This window comes from Macrobrachium rosenbergii, chromosome 5, assembly GCF_040412425.1.
Source record: "Macrobrachium rosenbergii isolate ZJJX-2024 chromosome 5, ASM4041242v1, whole genome shotgun sequence".
NCBI classification, from domain to species: Eukaryota; Metazoa; Arthropoda; class Malacostraca; order Decapoda; family Palaemonidae; genus Macrobrachium; species Macrobrachium rosenbergii.
In genome coordinates, this window is record NC_089745.1 from 66,042,232 (window position 1) to 66,064,976 (window position 22,745).

General features: G+C 40.9%; 1 protein-coding gene across 1 annotated transcript in view; it reads left to right on the forward strand.

Moving 5' to 3' along the window:
- Positions 1 to 22,745, forward strand: part of Hcf (Host cell factor) — a 96,046-nt gene that overhangs the window by 37,327 nt on the left and 35,974 nt on the right. The window contains exons 6-8 of the mRNA XM_067104524.1: positions 7,040 to 7,177; positions 7,536 to 7,728; positions 17,073 to 17,395. Of these exons, the coding sequence (XP_066960625.1) occupies positions 7,040 to 7,177; positions 7,536 to 7,728; positions 17,073 to 17,395 (654 nt within the window). The remainder of the gene's footprint in view (positions 1 to 7,039; positions 7,178 to 7,535; positions 7,729 to 17,072; positions 17,396 to 22,745) is intronic.

The window sequence follows — 22,745 nt, forward strand, 5'->3', positions numbered from 1 at the left end:
ATGATTGTGACCACAGTGGCCAAGTCTGCCCAGACAGCCCCATTTCAGGCGATTCCACCAAGGATTGTCCACTCTGGCCCTGACAGGGTTCAGACTGTCAGGAAACTCCTCAGACAGAAGGGGTTTTCAAGAGTGGCTTCAAAGGCAATTGCAAAGTGTAGCCGCCCCTCCTCCAACAACGTCTATCAAGCCAAGTGGGCGATCTTTAGAGCCTGATGTAGAAGACATGACATCGCCTCTTCTAAGACATCTGTAGCAGATACTACAGACTTTCTTCTGTATTCGAGGACATCTAGGGGCTTTTCCTCTTCTACGATCAAAGGATACAGGGCAATGCTGGGTTTGGTGTTTCAGTACAGAGGAAGGGATCTTTCTGGTAATCAAGACCTGTTGACCTCATAAAATCCTTTGATACCTCCAAATCTAAGGGACTAGAGGCTGTCTCATGGAATTCAGACTGGTTCTGAAGTGGCTCTCGGGACCCCGTTTCAAGCCTCTTCGTTCTGCTTCGCTATGAGACCTTACTAGGAAGACCCTCTTTCTTTTAGCATTAGTGACCGCCAAACGGGTCCGTGAGGTGCCTTATGCTCATTCACCCTGGGCTTTTTAGCTAAAAACAAAGACCCAACCAAACCCTGGCCTCATTCTTTCACTGTTTAATGCTTGATGGAAAAACTGGGCCCAGAAGAGGAGGAGGAGAGAGTTGTGTGCCCAGTGAGAGCACTTAGGTAGTACTTGCACAGAACGGAGAAGATTCAAAGTCCTATGAGCAATTTATGGTGCTCGTTTAGAAATCCGTCTCGTTCCCTGTTGAAAAATGGCTTGTCATTCTTCCTGAGGGATCTGATCACCGAAGCCCATTCTCAGATTGGAGAAGAGGTCTTAACATCCGTCAGAGCCAAGGCTCACGAGATCAGAGTGGTCTCCACGTCATTAGCCTTCAAACGCAACCTGTCTCTATCATCAATTCTCCAAGTGGCTCATTGGAAGTGTAAATCTAGTTTTGCCACCCATTATCTTCGTGATATGGAAACCATTTTCGATAATTTTAGTACTTAGGGGCTGTTGCCTGTAGCTGGCTGGCGTTGGGGGAGGAAGCGTGGGAAGCTTTTCTTCCCTCCTTTTCTCTTCGCCTTGAACTAAGTTATTGAGTTGTAAGGGGAGCCTGGGGGTACTGTGTACCTGGAGTGCCCACCAGTCTTAGTTTTTAATGGGTGGGTGATGGTTTTTTCATTTTATGGTTTAGGTTATGTTCATGTTTTTAAACCTGGTCAATTGGTTGGTTGGTACTGTGCCCAGGGCAGGGACAACTGACCACTTGTATGCTTTGTTAGTCACTGGGTTCATCCCCTGCTGCAAGCCCCCACTGATGTAGAGGTGTGTCTGATCAGTTTGCCACACCCTACAGGGTTAAGATGAGCACCAATTAGAGGCAGTATCTACCTGCAGCAGCTCTCTTACCAGGTAAGGAACAACAAGCATTGTACCAATGCTAATAATTTCTATTCTGTAACTTACTATCATCCATAATGTTTTAGGGTAGAAAAAATCCATATACCCCACCACCGTGTCAATGTGGGATTCAGCAGTGTAACTACTTGGTAAGTTACATATATAAAAATGACATTTTTATGATAAAATAAAGTTATATATATACTTACCAAGTACAGGCAGTATCCGGTTATTGGCAGCCTCGGTTATCAGCGATCCGGTTTTACAGGGCTTGTCTAGCAATGAAGATAACTGGATTTTCAGTGCTGATATTTGCTGATCCCAGTTATCAGCAATGATAATCCCTGGTTATCGGCGCCGATAACCAGGGATCAGCGCTATTATCACTGATTTTCGGTTATTGGCGATTTTCAGTTATCGTTATGCCGTCGGGAACGGAACCCCTGCCAATAACCGGGGACTGCCTGTAATTACGAATCAAATGCCTCCCTCCTCCCCTCATATGGAAAGAAGGGCAAAAGCAATTGAACTCTCTGCTGAAGTTGTTGCTCTCGTACCCTGAGAGTGGGCGGGATCTAGTCACCTACACCAACATTAGCGCTACCACGAATTTCAAAATTTTTAAGCTGCCGGCAAGTAAAACTTTAAGCAATGTAATTACTTGGTAAGTATATATAAAACTTTATTTTATCATAAAAATGTCATTTTTGAATACAGCATAAATATACCTTGTATGTACCCCGTGTTCCATTCACCTTTTGTAACTTATGTGGACCACTGAGACATTGGGATGCTAAATAAACCTTGGTCAGCTACTGTAAGATTTACTTGCTGAAAAGAAGACACTATGTACTCCAAGTTGAAAAGGAGCAGTTGAGCTCAGTGGCATACATATTGCCATTGTTTTCAGTGAAATATGTTTCGGGGAGGGTCTTCCAAGATTTTACTGTATTTAGTGGTAAAATAGGCATTCTGGTCCATTTTTAATACAGTACTTTATATACAAACTACTGTAATCAGTAAATAAAATCCCAGTGCCTGGCTCGCAGACCCCAGACATCACCAACAGTGGAGAAAAATGTAAACAAAGGTAAAGCTGCAAGAGATACAATGTAGAGGAAACTACAAAACATTGTAAATACTTAAAAATATTTCTTTACAAACATGGATATTACTCAAGCTTACTAAAAAATCTTAAATTCTTAAAAAGTTCATTCACAAGAGAAATGTGGATCTGTGCACTTTGTTACGGGAATTCTTAAAAAGTTCGTTCACAAGAGAAATGTGGATCTGTGCACTTTGTTACGGGATCCCAGCATCTGTGTCTCAGCCCCTTGCTTCACTCATGTTTGTTTCACACTGTGATCAATACTAGTTTTTGCAGTCCTCATAACTTGGCTGTGATACAGTTGGTTTTTATATCGTTAGTGTGAAATAGTTGTAAAATCATCAATTTGTTCATTACTTGGAACCATAAAGCTCCTAGTGCTTTTAAAAGCGTTACCAGGGAGCCAAAGGAAGTGAAGACCCAGTGTTAAAGAGTTGACTGTGAAGTACATAAATCTCTCTCTGTAGGAGGAGTTACTTGTCTTTGGGTACAGGATTGCAATAAAAAAGGCATCATAATAGATTCAAATGCTATTTGCTATTTGAGGAAAGGCCATGTCATGTGAATCTGTAAGACAGATAGAAAGTGAAGTGTCTAATTCTGCTGACCTCAAACCTAGCAGAGTTTGGTTTTATTATTCAGAAGGTGGTTTGACTGCCAAATGTAAAAATTACAGAAGCAGCTTCTGCCAACCAAGCAGCAGCTAGAGTTACCAGACACCAAGGAACTTAGAAGAGCAAGAATTTACCAGAACCTGTATTCAGAATTGATGGAACTGTTCAGTTCTGAAAAAAAAAATGCCACAGACTATGTTTATTAGCTAAGAAGGAAGTTGAGAAAGGGGTTTTAGGGCAAGAAGAGACATGATTGATGCTGCTGTTTAGTGCTCATGCCATCAGGTTGTGAAAGGGCAGCGCAGGTTTATAAAGCTGCTAATTGACGAGCCTTGACGGGAAAAGTTAAATTTCAATTGTCAGTTTTTTGGATGCATAACAAGAATACCAGAACGCATGTTGAGTAGAGTGGTTTCATTGGTGCTTTGTCTTGGATGGCCACCCAGAATTCCATGAGCTCCACACCAAAGGTGTCGAAGTCATGCATTTGCCTCAGGTATCTCTAATTCAGCCTCTAGATCAGGTGATAATAAGGACTTTACATTTGGTACTCTATGGATAGAATTGTTCAGGCTATGAAGATGTGGTAAATGTAAAATTGCTGGTTACATTGATTCACTGCTAGTTTCATAATATTGTCCCTTGATGGTACGTGCCTTGAAAGTGAAGGATATGGTAGAGGATCCTTCCACCCACTCCACCCCTGCCATTATATGGAGCATATTGATGAAGAGGATGAAGATCCTGAAGTTCCACCTCCACTAAAGGGAGTAAATGATGATAATGCCATAGTTAATAAACATTTGTGTGTTGTGTGTGTAAATGTCATAAGTTTAATAACCTTACACCAAGAACTGCATCTGCAGGTTTGTGGTGTATCATCATTTTTATCATCATCCATTATTGTGTAATCATCGTTTGAAAGACCTAAGTGGGAGTGTTCATGAATTAGCGTATCCTAACATATGCTAAATGAATGGCTTTTTTAAGATTAATGTTTTGCAAGTCAGTGTTGTCTCTCAGATTTACTTATGCACAATAAAAACATAATCTAACTTACACAACAAATAATGAACTGTACACATACTGTAGTATCACAGTATGAGTACCACATATATTCGTGTAAGTGCAATCTCGCTTATCGTGCAACCCCCAAATTTTCACCCTTAAAAAGCGATTTTATCATGTATCGTGTATCGTGCAAGTTCCTTTTTTTGAGAGACCAAATTACTGTACAGTGTTTTCACACTGGTAAAAGATATATACGTAAAGCTTGTATTATGATGAAATCAGGTGAAAAAAGTGAATGAAATCTGATGATTTTTTTTTTTTTTTTTTTTTTTTTTTTTCACAAAAAACATGCCCCCAGCACCATCTGTTAATGAAAAAAATAACTAAATTTAATTTGCAACAAGACATATTCGTCATATTTCAACTTAAAACTCTTTGTATAACGAAAATTAACATTGTCTCATATAGAGGCAGTCCCCAGTTTATGACGGTGGCTCTGTTCCTATGCTGCGTCATAAGCTGAGACAACATCAAAAATTGTAAGAAAACCTTTAAAAAACCTAACTTTTAATCCATTGGGCATCTTGAAAACAATATAACCTGCATTTTTATTGAGTTTTTAATAAAAAAAAAAAATTGCATATTTTGATAATTCTGCCATTTTGGAGCCATATTTCTTCCGTCAGATCGGCGTCATAAGCACCGTAACCCCGAAACATGTTGCATTACTTTCTATCCTTTACCTTTTATCCATTCCCTTTGGTTGCTTTCCACCAAGCTGTTTAACTTCATTTTTATATTGTTCTAATTGTTATTTTCCCCTATAAGTCTCAAAATATGATTGAGGGTCTCATTAGACTACTGTACATTTAAATAATTCACTGAAGAGGAAACTTGGAGTTAATCAGCCTTGTCTGTGGTGACCCAAATTGGCATCATCTATCTTTGTGTCAGGCTTGTCTTTGATTCCACCACTACTAACAGATGATGGTAGATTGGTTACTGGACCTAGGGAGAAGGCTGAACTGCTTTATCGAGCTTTTGAAGCTAAGCAATCAGCCAAAGATGTCCCTTTCCCTGATACTGTCATCCAGAACCTATTCTTACAAAATTTGTATTTAGCTCTAGGGATTTTAAGAAAATTCTGGTCTCTTTCCTTTCTTTTTAAAAAAGTTTTTAGTGTTGTCTCCCAAGAATAGTAGATTTTATAGATGTGGATGTAGTATCTTTGTGAGTGACATCTGCAGACTGCAGTAACTATAGGCCAGTCTCTATTCTCCCTGTGGTCTCCAAAGTTGCTGAAAACCTTATTTTTAAGCTACCATATAAGTGTGTGGAATCTAAAGGATTGTTAGTTGATAGTATGCATATAGGAAGCAGTTAGGTATGGTACCTGCAATGCTCTTTTAGACATTTGCAAAGGAACCTTGATAAGTGTTTTGAGTGCAGAGGAATTCAGATGGATTTAGTGCTGCTTTTGATTTAGTAAATCACAAGGCACTTATTTATAAACTTCAGAATCTTGTAGTGTGTGGATATATTGCTATGGACAGGATCTTTAGTGAACCAAGACCTATTGTTTCTGGAGTTCCACGGGGTAATGTTCTTGGTCCACTGTTATTTTAAGTGTATACAAGTAGTATGGTTGTTGGCCTGGAAAACAAGATTGTTCAGTATGCCAATGATGCAACACATGTGGGTGTAGTCAAGTTTCCACTTATGAGTAATGAAGCTGCCCGCAGCCTCAATTGAGACTTGGTCTGGATCTGGTGGATGGAATTTTGCTGAGTAGTGTGAAGCTTCAACTACTGTAGGTGTAACTTTTGACTCCCATCTTACTTTTGAGAAACATATATTGAAAGTTTCAGCAAATGCCACAAAAAACTTGGGTATCGTTAGTAAGGCCTCATATATTTATCAGTGATAAAATCAGTGTAACCCGTTTTAGGTATTTTGTGCTTCCTTTATTACAATACTGTTCTCCAGTGTGGATGTCTATTTCTGCCAGAGATTAACCTCTTTTAGATAGAGAGGTTCGTGGTGGTAGATTTCCGTTTCCTAATAGTAGCAGTTGTGACTTGGATCATCAACAGATGGTCTCATTTGCCACTTTTTCATAGGTTGTATTTGAACAGAGATCTTTCACATTCACAATTGATCCCTGATCCCCTTTACCTGCTGAGAGCAACCAGATTCAGTGAAAAGCAGTAAATGTGCCTCACTGTTGAATTTCTGAGTTCCTGAGACCCTTTATTTCTCACACTGTTGAATTTCTGAGTTCCTGAACATTTCCACTGTTGCAGGGGATGCTGTGGGGATGCTGTGGAACTTCTCTGGTTCAAGCTACGATGCAATGCATTACTACCCTAATACTATTCTCCCTGCATTTTAATACATTTTTATCTGTTTATTGATTTATTAATCTATGTTTGCTTTTCTAATAAGTGGGATCTCTTCTTTCTATATTTCCCTTTACCTCCTCTTACTTTTTCCTAATGAACACCATTTTCTTTGGAAGCTTGAATTACAAGTCAGTGGCCCCTGTGGGGCTTGTTCCATATGAATAGGATTAATTTTCTGAATAACAATGATAATAAAAGTAGAACTGCAATATGGACTATTTTTCTGTTTTTATTCATTGTTAAAAAATAATACACGTGATATCTTGTCTTTCTGTCTACAAATGCTTAAACTCTGCAGTGACAGTGTGATATATTTTTTTTACTGTCTCTAGTTGAATGTACATAGCTATAAAATAATTAATTATATAACCGAATACAACTTGGAGAAGCTTGGTGAGGGGCAAAGCACAAATGGAGCAAGGTATTTCATTATTTCTCAACTTTGCTTTTAGGTATGTTGCAAAGATTTGTGGTACCTGGAGACAAGTGTTCCTGGGTCACCTGGTAGAGTACAACTTGTAAGAGCATCAACTACCACTTTGGAAGTCTGTTGGGGATCTACACCTACTGCAGATGCATATCTGCTTCAGGTAATTTTCCCATTTGTGTGTGATTAAAACCTTATTAGATTGGGTTGTCAGATGGTGGCTTGCCTACCTAAGATTTGTTACAAATTTATTACTTGAAGGCAATTAGCATAAGTAGGTCAAATTTCTTAGGATAATTTGGTCCAGTTCAAGATTGCACTTGTAATGTTTTCTTGAACATTTTAAATAAAGTACACTTTTAAAAACCAGTTGGATCAATAAAATTTCAGGAAGGTTTGGATGTCAGTCGCAAGGGAACTTGAATTACTCAAGAGCAGTATGGTTTACAATTTGACAGATTGAGTTATTTTTTATGGAGACTGCTCTGTCACTTAGGTTTCAATTTTTTCTCCCCCAACAGATTCAAAAGTATGATATACCTACACCTGTAACAACCATGTCCACACCAACAACCCCAACCAGCTCACCGGCTACTCCTAGTATACCTGCGTCTCCGGCCAACAAACCCATAACTCTAACTCAAACAGTTTTGAGACCAAGCACTCCGGGTGCCATCACCTCAATGACACCCACGTCTCCACAGACTGTAAGAGGTAGGTAAAGATATTTTAATATTTTAGGTAACACACAAAAAACCTTTTAACACAATGGGATGTGATTATGCGAAGCTGGCTCAGTTTTGCTCTCTTGGACTGTCGATTATTTTGAAAGCTAGAACTACAATATACCATGCTGGAGTATTGTTTTGATCTAAGCAGGCTTTGACATGTAATAAGACAACTACAAGCTGCTTACCTAAAGTGATATGAAATCATATTAGCAATTTAATCTAACTTTTGAAATTTGCTCCTCTGGCAGTTGATAAGTTAAAATTATTACCACCAATGGCAATCTGACGTCTTGTGGGCAACAAGCAATTTGCTACAGTTATTTTCATAAGACGCTTTTGATTATTCATATGAAACTAGCATATTTTAGAAATGCATTCTTTTAAAGTTTTTTGTGTCTTTTATGTTTACAAGTTTAATTTTTAATCCTAAGCACAGCATTAAAACTGTCCTTCAGGAGAGGTTTTGCCGAGTCAAAAGTACAATATTGTATACATATTTAGTTATTTATCATCAATGTTATATGTATAAGTATAAGCACACACAGGCAGTCCCCGCTTACCAGCGCCATCGGTTAACAGCATTTCAGTGTTGTGGCACTTGGCTAGCAATGTCATTAACTGGATTTTTGGCGCTGATCTTTGGTTGACAGCACTCTTAAGTAGGGATTTCGGTGCCGATCTCCGGTTAACAGCACCGTTAAGTGGGGATTTCGGTGCCAGTCTCTGGTTAATGGCACTGTTAAGCAGGGTTTTCGGCACTATAATCGCCGATTTTAGGTTAGCAGTGATTTTCAGTTAGCGGCGCTCGGCCAGGGACGGAGCCCTTGCCATTTACCAGGGACTGCCTGTATTGCTTTACTTTGCCTAATTGCACAGTTGAAGGACTCCGACTTTTAATTGGCAACCAGGAGTCCGACTTTTAATTGGCAACCAGGAGAAATTGTCTAAATGTATAACCTCAAGTGACTCTGACAAATTACTTATTAGTTTTGGAGACATTTCTTGACTTTTTCATATTGCATGTTCTAAGATATTTAGCAAGATTTCAGATGTAATTTACCACAACTTTGTCTGCTCACATAGTTATATGAATGAATGTATTTGTATTTTTAATGTTTTTTAGTACACTAGTCTTTTTTTCTACCAGACATAAAAGGTACTGTGTTCATGCATGCACCATCTACAGGTATGTTTCAATCAATAACCTCACTTGTGGAGAACCTGCATTGCTGTTAACAGGTCTTTACACAATTCCCCAGGTATTTATTTTGAGATTAGTGCTATACCACTGTTAATTACTAATTCGTTCTCCATTTCTACCTGCTACTTTACCTGTGCACTCTTCTCTTGCATTGACTGTATACATGGCCTGGCTTAAGGAAACTATTTCCTCTTTGACAGGCCTTATGCAGATGCCTCCGAAACACGATGATTATAACTTTCTGCCATATTCCTGCACTAGCTGCTCTTCCAATGACTGTATCTTCAGCAATGCTTGTTGCACCAATGACTGACAGTGTATTTACCATAATTGCAAACCCAGGTGTTAACAGACCTGCAGCCACAGCTGTACCCTAGCATTTGACCTGTGGATATCTTACGAATACCCAACATGATCCAGTCCCTGTATGTACAGAATTTTAAGTCAAACTAACAGTTAAATTTTTGTGTCCAAAATATAATAGAAAATGTATGTTCAATTTTGAAACAAATTTTGTCAGAATCTCCATGTCGGTAAATGCGATTATAACATTATGAAAAAGCTGTAATTTCATATAAGTAACTTACCAAGTAATTACATTGCTATAGTTTCTAACTTGCGCGGTAGCCTTTTAAAAATCGCGGTGGCTCTTCTATTGTTTTTGTGTAGGTGACTAGCCCAGCCCACTATCATGGAACAGTAGGAACAACTAAGCAGAACAACTCAGTTCGTTTCTGCTGGCTCTAGACCAAACATCGGGGGTTTGCTTTAGCTTTTTCATCAGGTTTTTGGTCATTCTTTACTGGAAATTGGTGAAGTATTGTTGCTTTTTTGAGTAGCCTTCAGGCTTTTTTAGCTGACAGTCAACATTGTAGCTTTTTGCATTAGATTATGTCTGATTCACATTCATCTGGTATTTGCTACTGTAGCGAAGGTTGCAAAACCAGACTTAGTAAATCCTCTTGTGATTTGCATATTATTTGCAGTAAGTGTAGGGGCCAGGTATACTAAGGAGAATACTTGTGTTGAGTGTAAGGATTGGAATGGGAAAAAGTGGAAGGTTCTTAAATCTCATCTAGGAGGGGATAGGAAGAGAAAGTTGGCGTCTAGAGCCAAGAGTAGAGCATCTCTTAGCCTAGATTCTACGCCTAAACCTAGATCAGAACATAGTCCTGCTATTCCTTCTTCCCTATTCCCACTTTTTCTCCTGTTCCTAGCCCTCCGACTATTAACCCACCTACTCCTGTACCTGACTCCCATGCTTCTGACCCTGATGCCATTGCCAGTCTCAAATCCAGGTTTGACAAGAAAGTTAACCTGGTAGTGCATACAGTAGCAAAGATAGGGGCATCCCTGAAGGCCCTAATGGACAAAGTGTTTCAAGATAAAGTGACAAGTGACAGTGTTGTGCAAGTGGAGGAGGTGGCTACTTGTCCCGCTGGTTCTCCCCTAAGCCTGGGAGAAGACATACTGGAAGTCCAAAGGGAGGTCAGTGGGGTTTGCCCATGCTCCAAGGATTCCAGCACTGAAAGGAGGCGCTGCAACCGCTTTCACGATTCGTCTCAACCACTGAAGAGGCACGCAGATGAAGTTGACTGCTTTTCTTTACTACCTGTTAAGCTATGTAAGGAGGCGACTCGCAGCCCACAGCCTTCCTGCAGCTATGTTGTGGATCCCTCTGTCTATGCCTTGACCCGGCTTCCTCCTTCTGCATGGGATAGTCTGGAGACATTCTCTCTTGAATGTCCAGCTCTTGAGTGCCCTTACTTGGCTTCCAAGCACCCAACGGACCCTCTCGGATGCCCGTCGACTTTGTCTAAGTGACCAATCCTCCTGAGCGTTTGGCATCGCTTCCTAAGTGCCCCATGCCAGCTCCCGAGTGCCCAGCGCCAACTCCAGCACCTGTCTACAGCTCCTGACCACCAAACGCCTGCTTTGGGCCAAGACCTTGCTCCTCCTTCAGCCTATGCAGCTCTTCATAATCTGTTGGCAAGCTTTCCTTCCTTTTTTGCACCACCTGCCCCGGTCTCACCTGCATTGACCTTCCTGATGAGGAGCCTCCCAGATGACATGTCTAGGCTCCCAAAGATTGGTCTTTCCTCGTCATCTAAGAAGGCGCTCAAGGAGATTGGAGATTGGCTTTCTGCCAAGAGGGAGCGAGGTAAGGCTTCCTTTGCCTTTTCCCCCCACATGCTAAGTCCATAGGAGATATCTTTCCTACGCCACTGGGGAAGCTCCTTTGAGAGTCACTGCCTCCTCCCAAGGGGACTTCTCCAACCACATCGATTCTTCGCGTTGGTGAAAATAATGTTTTCGTCAACAGAACTTGACAACCTTGTCAAGGACCTCTTCAAAGTGTTTAAGGTCTTCAGTTTCTTGGACTGGACAGTTGGAGCGCTTGCCAAGAAAATTGAAGACTGCAAGGGCTTGGAGGAAAGCTTTGTTTCAGACTGGCTAGGAGTCCTGTCATGTGCAGACAAGGCCATCAGGGATGGTTCTCTTGAACTTGCAGCTCTTTTCTCTTTGGGGGTTCTGAAGAAGAGAGAATTTTGGTGCTCCTTTACCACTAAAGGAATCACACAGACCCAGAAGTCAGCTCTCTTATTTTTGCCTCTGGATCCTCTTCACCTCTTCCCTCAGACCATAGTGAGGGAAATTGCTTTGGACCTCCAGAAGTCCACTCAGGATCTTCTGGCACAATCCTCCAAATGCCCCAAAGATTTGTTGGTGTTCGTTCCTAAGACTCTCTCTCCTCTCCAGCAGCATCTCTTTCATGGAAGTAAACACAAGTCTCAGCCTAGATCCCACCCCAATGTCCGGTTCTCAGCCAAAGCTATGAAGAGGGGCTCTTCCAAGTCTGTGCCTAAGAAATGAATAAGTAGTCCTGTGTGTGCCAATGGGAGCCAAACTTCTCCATTTTTGGGAGAAGTGGAGTATCAGAGGGGCAGAAAAGTGGATCGGAAAATCATTCGGGGAAGTGCTGAACAAGTTCCAGCCACATCACTACATTATGATGACCCTCATAGCCCTTTCTTGCCCCTGAAAGAGTGGTTTCCCGGACCTTTTGTGGTTATTGGTGGACTTCTCAAGACTCCTCCTCCAAAAACCATGGCTATTCAAACAGCCTCATTTCAAGAGATACCACCAAGTGTTGGCCACTCTTGCCCTGACAGGCTTCAGACTGTCTCGAAGTTTGTCAGAGCAAAAGGATTTTCAAGAGCAGCTGCAGAGGCTATTGGAAGATGCAGATGCCAGTCATCTTGCAGCATCTACCAGGCCAAGTGGACAGTTTTCTGCAGACTGTGTCTCAGACATGTCTCTTCTTCTGAGACATCTTTAACCCAAATAGTGGATTTCCTCCTTTATCTGATGACCTCTATGAGTCTGTCGCCTTCCACCATTAAGGGTTACCTAGCCATGCTTACCTCTTTGTTTAAACAGAGACCTGGATCTTAACCTCATCAAGACATTTGACACGTCTAAGCAGAAGGTCGATTTGGTCTCTTGGAACCTAGACATGGTGCTGAAGTGGCTAACAGGCCCTTCTTTTGAACCCCTTGTTCCGCTTCCCTAAGGGATCTCACTTGGAAGACTCTTCCTTGTACAGGCTTTGGTTACTGCCAAACATGTCAGTGAGCTGCAGGCCATCGATAAGAGGGTAGGATTCTCCCAAGGAGATGCAGTTTGCACCTTTACCCTAGGTTTCCCAGCCAAGAATGACAACCCATCCAAGCCCTGGGTTCCTTCAACATTAAGAATTTAATGGAAATCCTTGGCCCGGAGGAAGAAGAAAGGGTTCTTTGCCCCATTAGAGCCTAAGGTATTACCTCCACAGGACTGAGAAGATCAGAGGGCCATCCAGCAACCTCTGGTGTTCTGTTAAGAGTCCTTCCCACCCTCTTTCTAAGAATGCATTGTCGATCTTCCTGAGAGACCTGATTTATGAGGTGCTTTCTCAGATTCAGGAGGACATTTCACCTCCTTTCAAGGTGAAAGCACATGAAGTCCAAGCAGTGGCTACCTCTCTCGCTTTCATGCATGTGTCCCTTTCTTCCATTCTGCAGTCAACCTTTTGGAAATGCAAATCAATCTTCATGTCACACTACCTGAAAGAAGTTGGAATAGTGTTTGAGAATTGCAGTACCTTGGGGCCATTATCAGTGGCTGGCATGGTATTGGGGGAAGAAGCATAGGAAGCACTCTTTTTCTCCTCTGTCTCTCTGTCTTGATGTAGGATGTTGAGTTTGGATAGCCTGGGAGTACTTTGTACCTGGGGTACCCACCATTCTTAGTGGATGGGTTGCAGTTTTTGTCAGTGTAGGTGATAGTGTTGTCTGGTTATTTTTTATGTTGGTACTGTGCCCAGGGCAAGGGCACTTGTGTATGTCTTGTCAGCGATCAGGCCTATCCTCCGCTTACGTAGAGGCGACCTCTGGCTCAATCACCACACCACTACAGGTTAAGATGAGCCCCAAATAGAGGCAGTATTCACCTGCAGTAGCTCTCTTACCAGATAAGGAAATAACAGGCCTTGTTTCAATGCTAGCAATTTTTCTATTTCAAAGTCATTACCATACCTTAATGTTTTGGAATAGAACATGCCCATGTATCCCACCCCCATTCAATGTCGGATTCAGATATGTAATTGCTTGGTAAGTTACTTGTATGAAAATTATATTTTCACAAAATTAAGTTTCATATATACGTACCAAGTAATTACAGAAGCAGAGCCCACCCTCCCTTCTATGGACATAAGGTCACAAACGAATTGAGCTCTTCTGCTTAGTTGTTCCTACTGTTCCCTGTTAGTGGGCGGGGTTAGTCACCTACACAAAAACAGAAGCGTTACTGCGATTTTTGAAAGGCTGTCTCGCAGGTTAGAAACTATAGCTATGTAATTACTTGGTAAGTATATATGAAACAATTTTATTATGAAAATATTTTAATAAGTAAAATCTAAACTTGATTACTAATGAAAAGTCTTGCAGCCCAGCCTTATGAGAGTTAAGTAAGAATTAGCTTAGTGGTCTGGTTAAACCAATTAATAATAATTTGGTTTGAGGACACTTCACTACCTAGCCATAGTAGACAACGGTTACCCTCTCAACTTCTCGACAATGGTCACTGTACAGGCAGAGATCCATTTTCAGCCAATTTGAGGAATTATGAAGAATTTGATATTCTTCTCTTCAGTCTTACTGACTCCAACTTGCACCCACAAGCCGGGAAAATACCAATTGTGATGTCTTCAGATATTCACATTGTGACAGTCACTGTTCCAAGACAGCATCCTTCAGAAACCTCATCGGAGGCTTTGACCACTCGTGCAGTTGAGGGAGAGTGACTGGGATCATGGCAATAGTGACTGTGGGAAGACCTCTGATGATGACCATTTCTCCTTACTCAGTGGCTTGTATTGCACTGTGAGTTCTTATGCCAAGGATGTTGGCAAGAGCACGTTGTCTTCAGCCTGAGATGTTGCGAGAAGCATGGTGATAGCAGTTGTCCTAAGGACCTTGAGAGAGATTTACACTTCAGCTGACTTGGTTTGTATTCAACTTGGGTCTCCTACCATGCAGAAGCAGTCAATTAGATCCTCAACCAAGAAGAGTTCTAAACTTCCTCACCTGTCGCTGTCCCCCAGCTATCCCTTTACCAGCAATGTTGTCATCATCTATGTGATGGGTGAAAGAGGAGGAAGCTGTCACTGCCGAAGATTGTTTTGGTCTGTGAACTTGAATAAGAGGTCAGCTGATCTTTTACCAGTTACACTGAGGACTCATGTTGCTTGCAGATGCTGACCATGCCAAATGCACCCTCGACTCTTAAAAGGGCTTGCTGTGATTCAGAGAAGGGACATGTTATGCACATATTGGGTAGTGACCCTGGTATGAATTACCCCACCAAATATGTGCCTATTATGCACATGGGAAGCTTAAATTCCTTCCTAGTGGTTGCTTGAGGAGGCTGAATGGGGGAAAGTGTCCAGATTACAGTGGAATATGTCAAAGTGTGATGCTGTTTTTGACACTTGCTGATGTGAGGCTTAGAGTGGAAAGAATAGAAACCAGCACAGAGTATAACCAACTCTTGGCCACCACACTTTTTTTTTTTATGCCAGACCAGCAGTTACATTGTGTTTATCAAATTAAAGGCTGCTTTCACAGGTTTGACATTTTTATTGGCAGTAATGGCAAATGCGAAGCATGGTCTAGCTGCTTCTCCATCCCAGTCACTTTCCTTATAAGGGTTAATGCTGTCTGAGCACCTCACATGGTGCCTGGTAAGCATTAATAAAAGGTGTTTGTAGCAACCCATCATCCCATAGCTGTGCACTCACTTATTAACCTTTTTCTTTACCTCAGTTCCTGCTTTCTTTCTTCCTTTTTGTTGTCTCTTGACTGCTATTTCTGGTACAACTTGGGTTTTTCATTTTCACTTTTAGATTCTCGTACATCACCTCATTTATTGTCCGAATCTTTATCTTGCTGTCCAACTACTGCAACTTCCTCTTTTTACTGTCTTCAGCAATAAATGGTAAAAAGTGCACCAGTGCTTGGCACTACTGTGTAGTTTACATGCTGCCTGAGATAGACATCTCATCAATTTCTTCAGGAGATCCTTGCTGTGTCTAATTGGCAGGAGTGTGTTGGGTGCAACCAGTTTGCTTCTCATGGAGGGGGACATGCCATCCTCAGAGATAGTGAACGCTAGAAGGATGGTGCTTTTGTTTGGTTATGTATTCATATGGTCACATACCTGACAAATTTGCTGATGTAGAAGAGAGTAGTGGCAAATAAGGAGCTCTCTGATCTAGTCCCTTCAAATATGAAGGATCTTGGGTGTCTGAACTTTTTGACCCATTCCTGTTTTCAGAGAGCATTGTATGGGAGCTCTTGTGGATAGAAATTTACTCTGACAGTAACCAGGGTGTGATCTTCAACATAAATACCACTGTCTTCTACATGTTACCAGGCAACACCCAGTAGACTGACCAATGGCCAGGACAATCTGATTTTCCACATTCAAGGCAACAAAGGACACCAGACATCCCTCTACCACCAGCATGATGGCTCCAGGAAGTGGATGGCATGCACTGATGGTTCTGCCAGTGGGGTTTGCCTCTAGAAATACTGGAGATTGCAGCAAGAGAATGGAGCAGAGCCAAGGGTAGGAGATGTCATCAATCTGCCATTGAATCTTTCTCAAGACAATCCCCTCACTTGTGCCTTAGCCAGTAGACTTAAGAACATCTTTGGCTTAAAGAGGTGCCAGGACTTGGCTGCGAGGTGAGGTCATTGATCTAATAATGGCCAGTTGAGGATTTATGGTTTGAAATGCTTTGGTTTTTATGGTTACCTGTTTTTGGTGTAGAAGGTTGGGTAAGGTGGGACTCATCATCCATCCACCTCATAACTACTTCAACTTTTATTCATGATACTCAAGAAATGTAGACCTTTTTGATAATTGCTAATACCTCTTATACCTTTTACAGACTCTTTATGTTTTAGGTTTTGACTGTACTTTTTACAAGATATAAGCTATCAGAGATTTGGTTCCTGACTCCTCAAAGTCTCCAAGTATAAGCTTATTCAGACATGCCGAGGCCATCAGCATCCATTTTTCTTATCTAGTTGGGGCATATAGATGATTAATGAGCTTGTGATGAAACAAATTACGATTAAAACAAAAGCTTTTTCATACAAACTCATTAATTGTATAATAAATGCTTCCTTCTCTTTCCCCCCAAATCTTTCTGCCTCACATACGGCTTATATGAAAAGTTGGGTGGTTGAGATGTACTTGTAGATCCAGATGGTGCACATATTGAGAGACCTATCTTCTTTCTAAAAAACAAAAGGCAGATAAATCTAGAAACTTTTGGTACATGAATATGTATATATTTACATGAATATGTATATACTTACAGTACATGATTAATAGGTTTGTATGAAATATAAAAAAAAATGTTATTCTAAGTACAGTGAAAACTTATTTTCATTATTAAACATTAACAATTGTAATTTAGCAGAATATGAAAAAGTACTTACAATAAAATATAAAGTAGACTATGTATTAGTTTTAAATATATTTAGTACAGTGATTTCTGGTATGTTGTATTTCAGCAGCTGGAGGGAATATTGTTAGAGTGCGAACCCCAGGGGCTGGTCAGATTAAAGTAATAGGGGCAAGTGGACAAACAACACAAATACTGAGGGCTGGTCTTCCAGCGACGACTGCCACCTCCACTGCAGGGGGAATGTCAGGCATTGCTGCCTTGGCAGCAGCAGCAGCTGCTACCCAGAAGATTACAACCAGTACTGGAACAGCAACGTCCCCTACCTCTGTCAAAGTAGTGCAGCCTAACACCTTAGTAACCTCACAGGGAGTTAAGGTTGCTACAAGTCTTGCAGGGCAAACTGTCAGATTGGTTTCCCCTTCTTGTCAGGTAAGAAGATTTTTTTTTTTTTTTTTTTTTACAAACTTTCATTTGTAATTAGCAATTTTAACACTGATGAAGCTCACAATGATTTTAAATGCAGTAATTTGTTTATCAAAGTTAATAGTTTAAAGTATTTATGACTGGTATCCTTAAGGGTGGTTGGTTCTGCTTACTGGGTGCTTTGGATTGCATCCTGTGGATAGTGCTAAAGATCTTGTGTTTTATCCATTCAGCCCCAGCTGCTTGCTGATTGCCTTCATTTCCTCGTCAACACTGTAAAAAGGAACTAAACAGTTCCGTTTTACAGAGTTGTGCAATTTTCTGACTTAGTCCTCCTGTATTTTCAGCTAGTTTGGTTTAATTATTTTAGAATAATATTACAGTAATGTCTTTGATAGCTTGGTTGAGTGAAAGCAGTTAAAATCAGAAAATTTCACCTGAATTTTTAAAATTCTCACTGAATTACTCTTGTTGTAATGCAAAAATTTCATATTTTATATGTTATATAATTAGCGCACTGGAACTTTTTATTAAATATCCTGTTCAGTGCATAACAAACAACACTGGGTTGACTATTTTGTCATTTATCTCTCTGTCTTTAACATATATTAACTAATCCCTTTTTTCTTATATTGGTAGTCATAATATATACAAACTGATGGTAACTGGTCATAATCTCAGTTGAAGCCAACCAGTCATAATTCGATCTGGCTATCCTTAATAGACACTATAAATGTAATTTGGTAGACTTGTTAAACTAAATAATAATTATAGTAACGAAAACCAAAGTATGTTTTTATACTAAAAAATGTTTATTACCATACAAGATTAATTATTGTTGAATTTTGTTTGTAGTTTTTAACTATTCCCTAGCTCTCTCCATTTTGCCATCTGGCTTTTGAGACAGCTCCATGGAAGTTTAGATGCAAGCCTGTTTGGTCTGCTGAAGTTGAAGTAATATCTTTAGTGAAGAAAGTGTATTATTCATATTTCTTTACCATTTATATTTCAGTAAACTAATGAATGATAAAGATTAAATTTTGATATAAGTAACTTACCAGGTACTTACATAGCTATACTTTCTAACTTGTGCAGCAGTCTTTAATTTAAATAACATGGTAGCACTTTGATAGTTTAGTGTAGGTGATAAGCCCCGCCCACTATGGGAGTGCTGGGAATGACTTAGCTGGTAGAGTCATTCTGTTTCTGCCGTGCTCTCGAGTAACATCGGGGGTTTGCTGCAGCTTTTGTTTACTGATTTTGGTTATATGGCTGGATTTTGGTGAAGTATTATTGCTTATTTGAGTAGCCTTCAAGCTTTAATAGCTTTCAGGATCATTTGTTCTAGTTCTTGGTTATTATTGTCTTTTCAAGTTCACCTATTTTTGCTATTGTAGCGAAAGTTGCAAACCAGATTAATCAGTCTTCATATGATTCTCATACAATTTGCAGTTAGTATAGGGGGAAGAATATAGGAGGGAGAAAACTTGTGCTAAATGTAATGGTTAGCAAGAGTAGAAGGTACTTAAATCTCAACTAGACAAGTTAGAGAGGGATAGAAAGGAAAGTGGTCTCTAGAGCCAAGAAATGAGCTTCCCTTAGCCTAGAATTCTACCCTATCTTAGGTTAGAAGATAGCTCTGCTATTCCTTCTTCCCTCCTTCCTGCCATTTTCTCCTGCTACCAGCCCTCCTACTTTTAATCCACCTACTCCCCCGCCTGGCTCCCTCGCTTCCGAACCCGATGCCATTGCCAGTCTCGTGTCTTAAGTTTCACAAGAAAATTATCCTTCTAGTGTATTCAGTGGCGAAGTTAGGTGCGTCACTGAAGGTGTTTATGGGAAAGTGTATTCAGATGGCGCCACTTCCTGCAGAGTGACAATTGAAAGTGTTATGCAAGTGGAGGAGGTGGCTTCTCATCCTGCCGGTTCTCCTAGATGAAGGTCTTTGTCCTTTTCCCTTAAACCTGAGAAAAGACATGCCTGAAGCCCAAGGGAGGCTGGTGGTGCTTGCCCACGGGTTGCTGCCCCCTCAGTTGAACCTGTTGCGCATTCCCAAGCATCGGCAGACAGCCACTGGAAAGGTGTCTTGACAGGAGTAAGTGTTATGCAAGTGGAGAGGTGGCCTCTCGTCCTGCCGGTTCTCCTAGACAAAGATCTCTGTCCTGCTCCCCTAAACCTAGAAGACATGCTGGAAGTCCTAGGGAGGCAGGTGGGGTTTGCATGGGTTGCTGCCCCCTCATTCGAACCTGTTACACGAATATCCCAGTTTTGACAGACAGCCACTGGAAAGGCATCTTATTTTTTATGAGAATGCTTTTGAATCATAGTATTAAAAAAGCTCAGTCCCAGAATTATCGTTTAAAATGTACAATAGTTGGAGAAGGTATCGTACATTGTATCAGAGGCAGTTTTATCATATGTAGGATAATTATCGTACAAATGCCGGTGCAGTGACATCACTTCCGATGATTCTGACATGGACAGGAGGTGCAGGAAACGATTCCTGGATTTCTTTTTTTTCCCCCCACTTAAGACTCTTCAGATGATGTGGGTTGGTGTTTAGATCCAATTCCAGTTAAGTGATATAAGAAGGCTAATACTTCTCAACCTTCTTGTAGTTTAGCTGTAGCTATACAGGACATAGCACCATCTCTTGAGTGCCCGGCACAGTGTTACCAGACCTCATTTGCCTTTTAATGCTAAATCAATCATGGCGCACCCACTTCTGAGCATCAAGTGCCCACTCCCAGGCATGTTTTTCCACTTTTGTTGTTACCTTTAGAGCAAGATGAACCGTCATTGACTCCTTTTAAGCAACAATTAGCTGGAATAATGTTATCACTTCATCCACCAGAATTTTCCCAAGGAAATGGGAGATTGGCTTTCAGCTAGAAAGGAGCAAGGGAAAGCTTATTTCGCCTTTCCTCCCTCTCAACTAATTCAAAGATATTTGTCTGTCGTCACTAGGGAAGCTCCTTCTTTGGGAGGCGCTGCCTCCTCCCAAGGGGACTTACCTGTTCTCATTGACTTCTTGACACACTGTGGTCTCATCGGCGAAGATAATTTTTCATCGACGGAGCTAGGCCACCTAGTTAACCCTTAAGGGACGGCATAATTTATCAGTGTGCAGCACCCCAGACTGGGGAAACTTTAAGGTTGGCAAAATAAAAAAAAAATCACATCAATGGAAAGAGAATGACATGTACATTTACACTGTATAAATAAAAAAATTTAAAAAAATTTTCCCTACCTTCCACGAGAAGTTGAAAATGACTATTTATAACCCCTTGTGGGGCCTCTTATACAAGAGTCGTAAATTTTACCAACTTATATGTTTTTTTCTAATAAATAAATTTATTGTATTTTTTAAAATTATTATTACTGCTCATACAATATCAAAACAGATAAGAAATAAAAGCAGTAAAAATTTTTTGCACATTTGTCAAAAAATATTCATGTAAATTTACGAGAAGGAAGATTCAGTAACTTTTTTTTTTACTTTTACATGTTTTTTCTAATATTTCTTTGCAATTTTCTTTGTAAAATTACATTTACAACCGACATTCTATTGTAAAAGACAAAATAAAAAAACAACAGCAACCCCTTTGTATATTTACAAGCAAATTTACAAAAAGACTCATGAGAGAGAGAGAGGCAGTACTTTCTCCCTTCAAGTCTGAAGCATTACTGATGGCCGTGAAAAGATGTCTGTGATAACTGGCCCAACTCTCACATCAGTATAAAAGTTGCCATCAGTGAATTTATAGCATATAGAAGTATTGGCACCTCTATCTATAGTCATTCTTACACTTAAAGATGTGTTAGTGTGTGCATCTCCTTTACTCCATGATGAGCCATTCTTGGCACCCATTAAACAGCAGTTAGCTGAAGTTATGGTCTTTCTTAAAGAAACTCCCTCCAAGATGGTGCTCTCTTCATCGTCCAAGAAAGCTCTGAAGGAAATTGATGAGTGACTTTTAGCTAAGAGGGAGCAAGGCAAGCGTCCTTCACCATTCCTCCTCCTCGCGTAGTCCGTAGGAGATATCTGTCCTTCATTACTGGGGAAGCTTCTTCTTTGGGAGTTGCTGCTTCCTCCCAAGGGGACTTCTGAGGCCTCATCTGATCTTCCTGACGCTATGAGTTCTCGCCAGTGAAGATTATGTGTCTGTCAGCCGTACTTGACCAGCTTGTTAAGGACCTCTTCAAGGTGTTTGAGATCTTCAGTCTTTTGGACTGGATTGTCGGAGCTCTGGCTGAGGAAAATGAGAATTTCAAGGAGTTAAAGGACAACATTGCCTTGGTCTGGCTAGGAGTACTACCTGGAGCAGAGATGGATATGTTGAGGTTGCGGCTCTTTCCTCCTTGGGAATATTAAAGATGGAATTATGGTGCTCCTTTACAACTAAAGGGGTTACACAGACCCAGAAGTCAACCCTTTTGTTTTTGCCATTGGACCCATATTTCCTTTTCTTGCAGGGTACTGTGAGGAAAATTGCTTCGGACCTCCAAGAGGAGTCCACTCAGGATCTACTGTCAAGAGCAAGAGACCTTCTACTGTGGACCAATCATATTCGAGTGATTCTAGTCAATTGATTTGTTCAGGCCAAACTAGAGGCTCTGGCAAACAAACTGAATCATTGGAAGCAGGTCCTTCTCACCAAGTGGACCTTGCGTCCCATGGTCTGTCGGGATCTGTGGAATCTATGGGGCAGGCCAACTTTGGACCTGTTTGGCATCTCAAGGAACCATCATCTTCCTCTCTTTTGTTCTCCAGCCACGGTCACTCTAGCATGAGTATCACAAAACCATGTCTACTCAGACAACCTCACTTCAAGATATTCTACCAAAGGTGGTCCATTCTTCCCCTGACAGGCTTTGGAAAGTCAGGAAGCTTGTCAGAACAAAAGGGTTCTTTAGACATGTCACAGAAGCCATTGCAAAACACAAGCGTCAATCTTCTATCAGCGTCTACCAGGCTAAGTGGGTGCTTTTCCAAAACTGGTGTCTCAGACACGTCAATTCTTCTGAGACATCTGTGACCCAGTTGCAGATTTCCTCCTTTATCTGAGGAAATCTAGAATCTTTCGTCCTCCTCCATTAAGAGATATCAAGCTGCTATGCTAAACTCAGTGTTTAAGCTCAAGGGCCTAGATCTTTTGTCAATCCAATCTTAACAACCTCATTAAGTCCTTGGATATGTCCAAGCAAAGGAAGGAAGATCTGGTGTCCAGGAACTGGGATGTAGTGTTGAAGTGGCTGACAGTCCCTCTTTTGAACCCTTACATTCCTTTTCTCTGAGAAACCTTTCTCAGAAAACTCTCTTCCTTGTAGCCTTCACTACTGCTAAACGTATTAG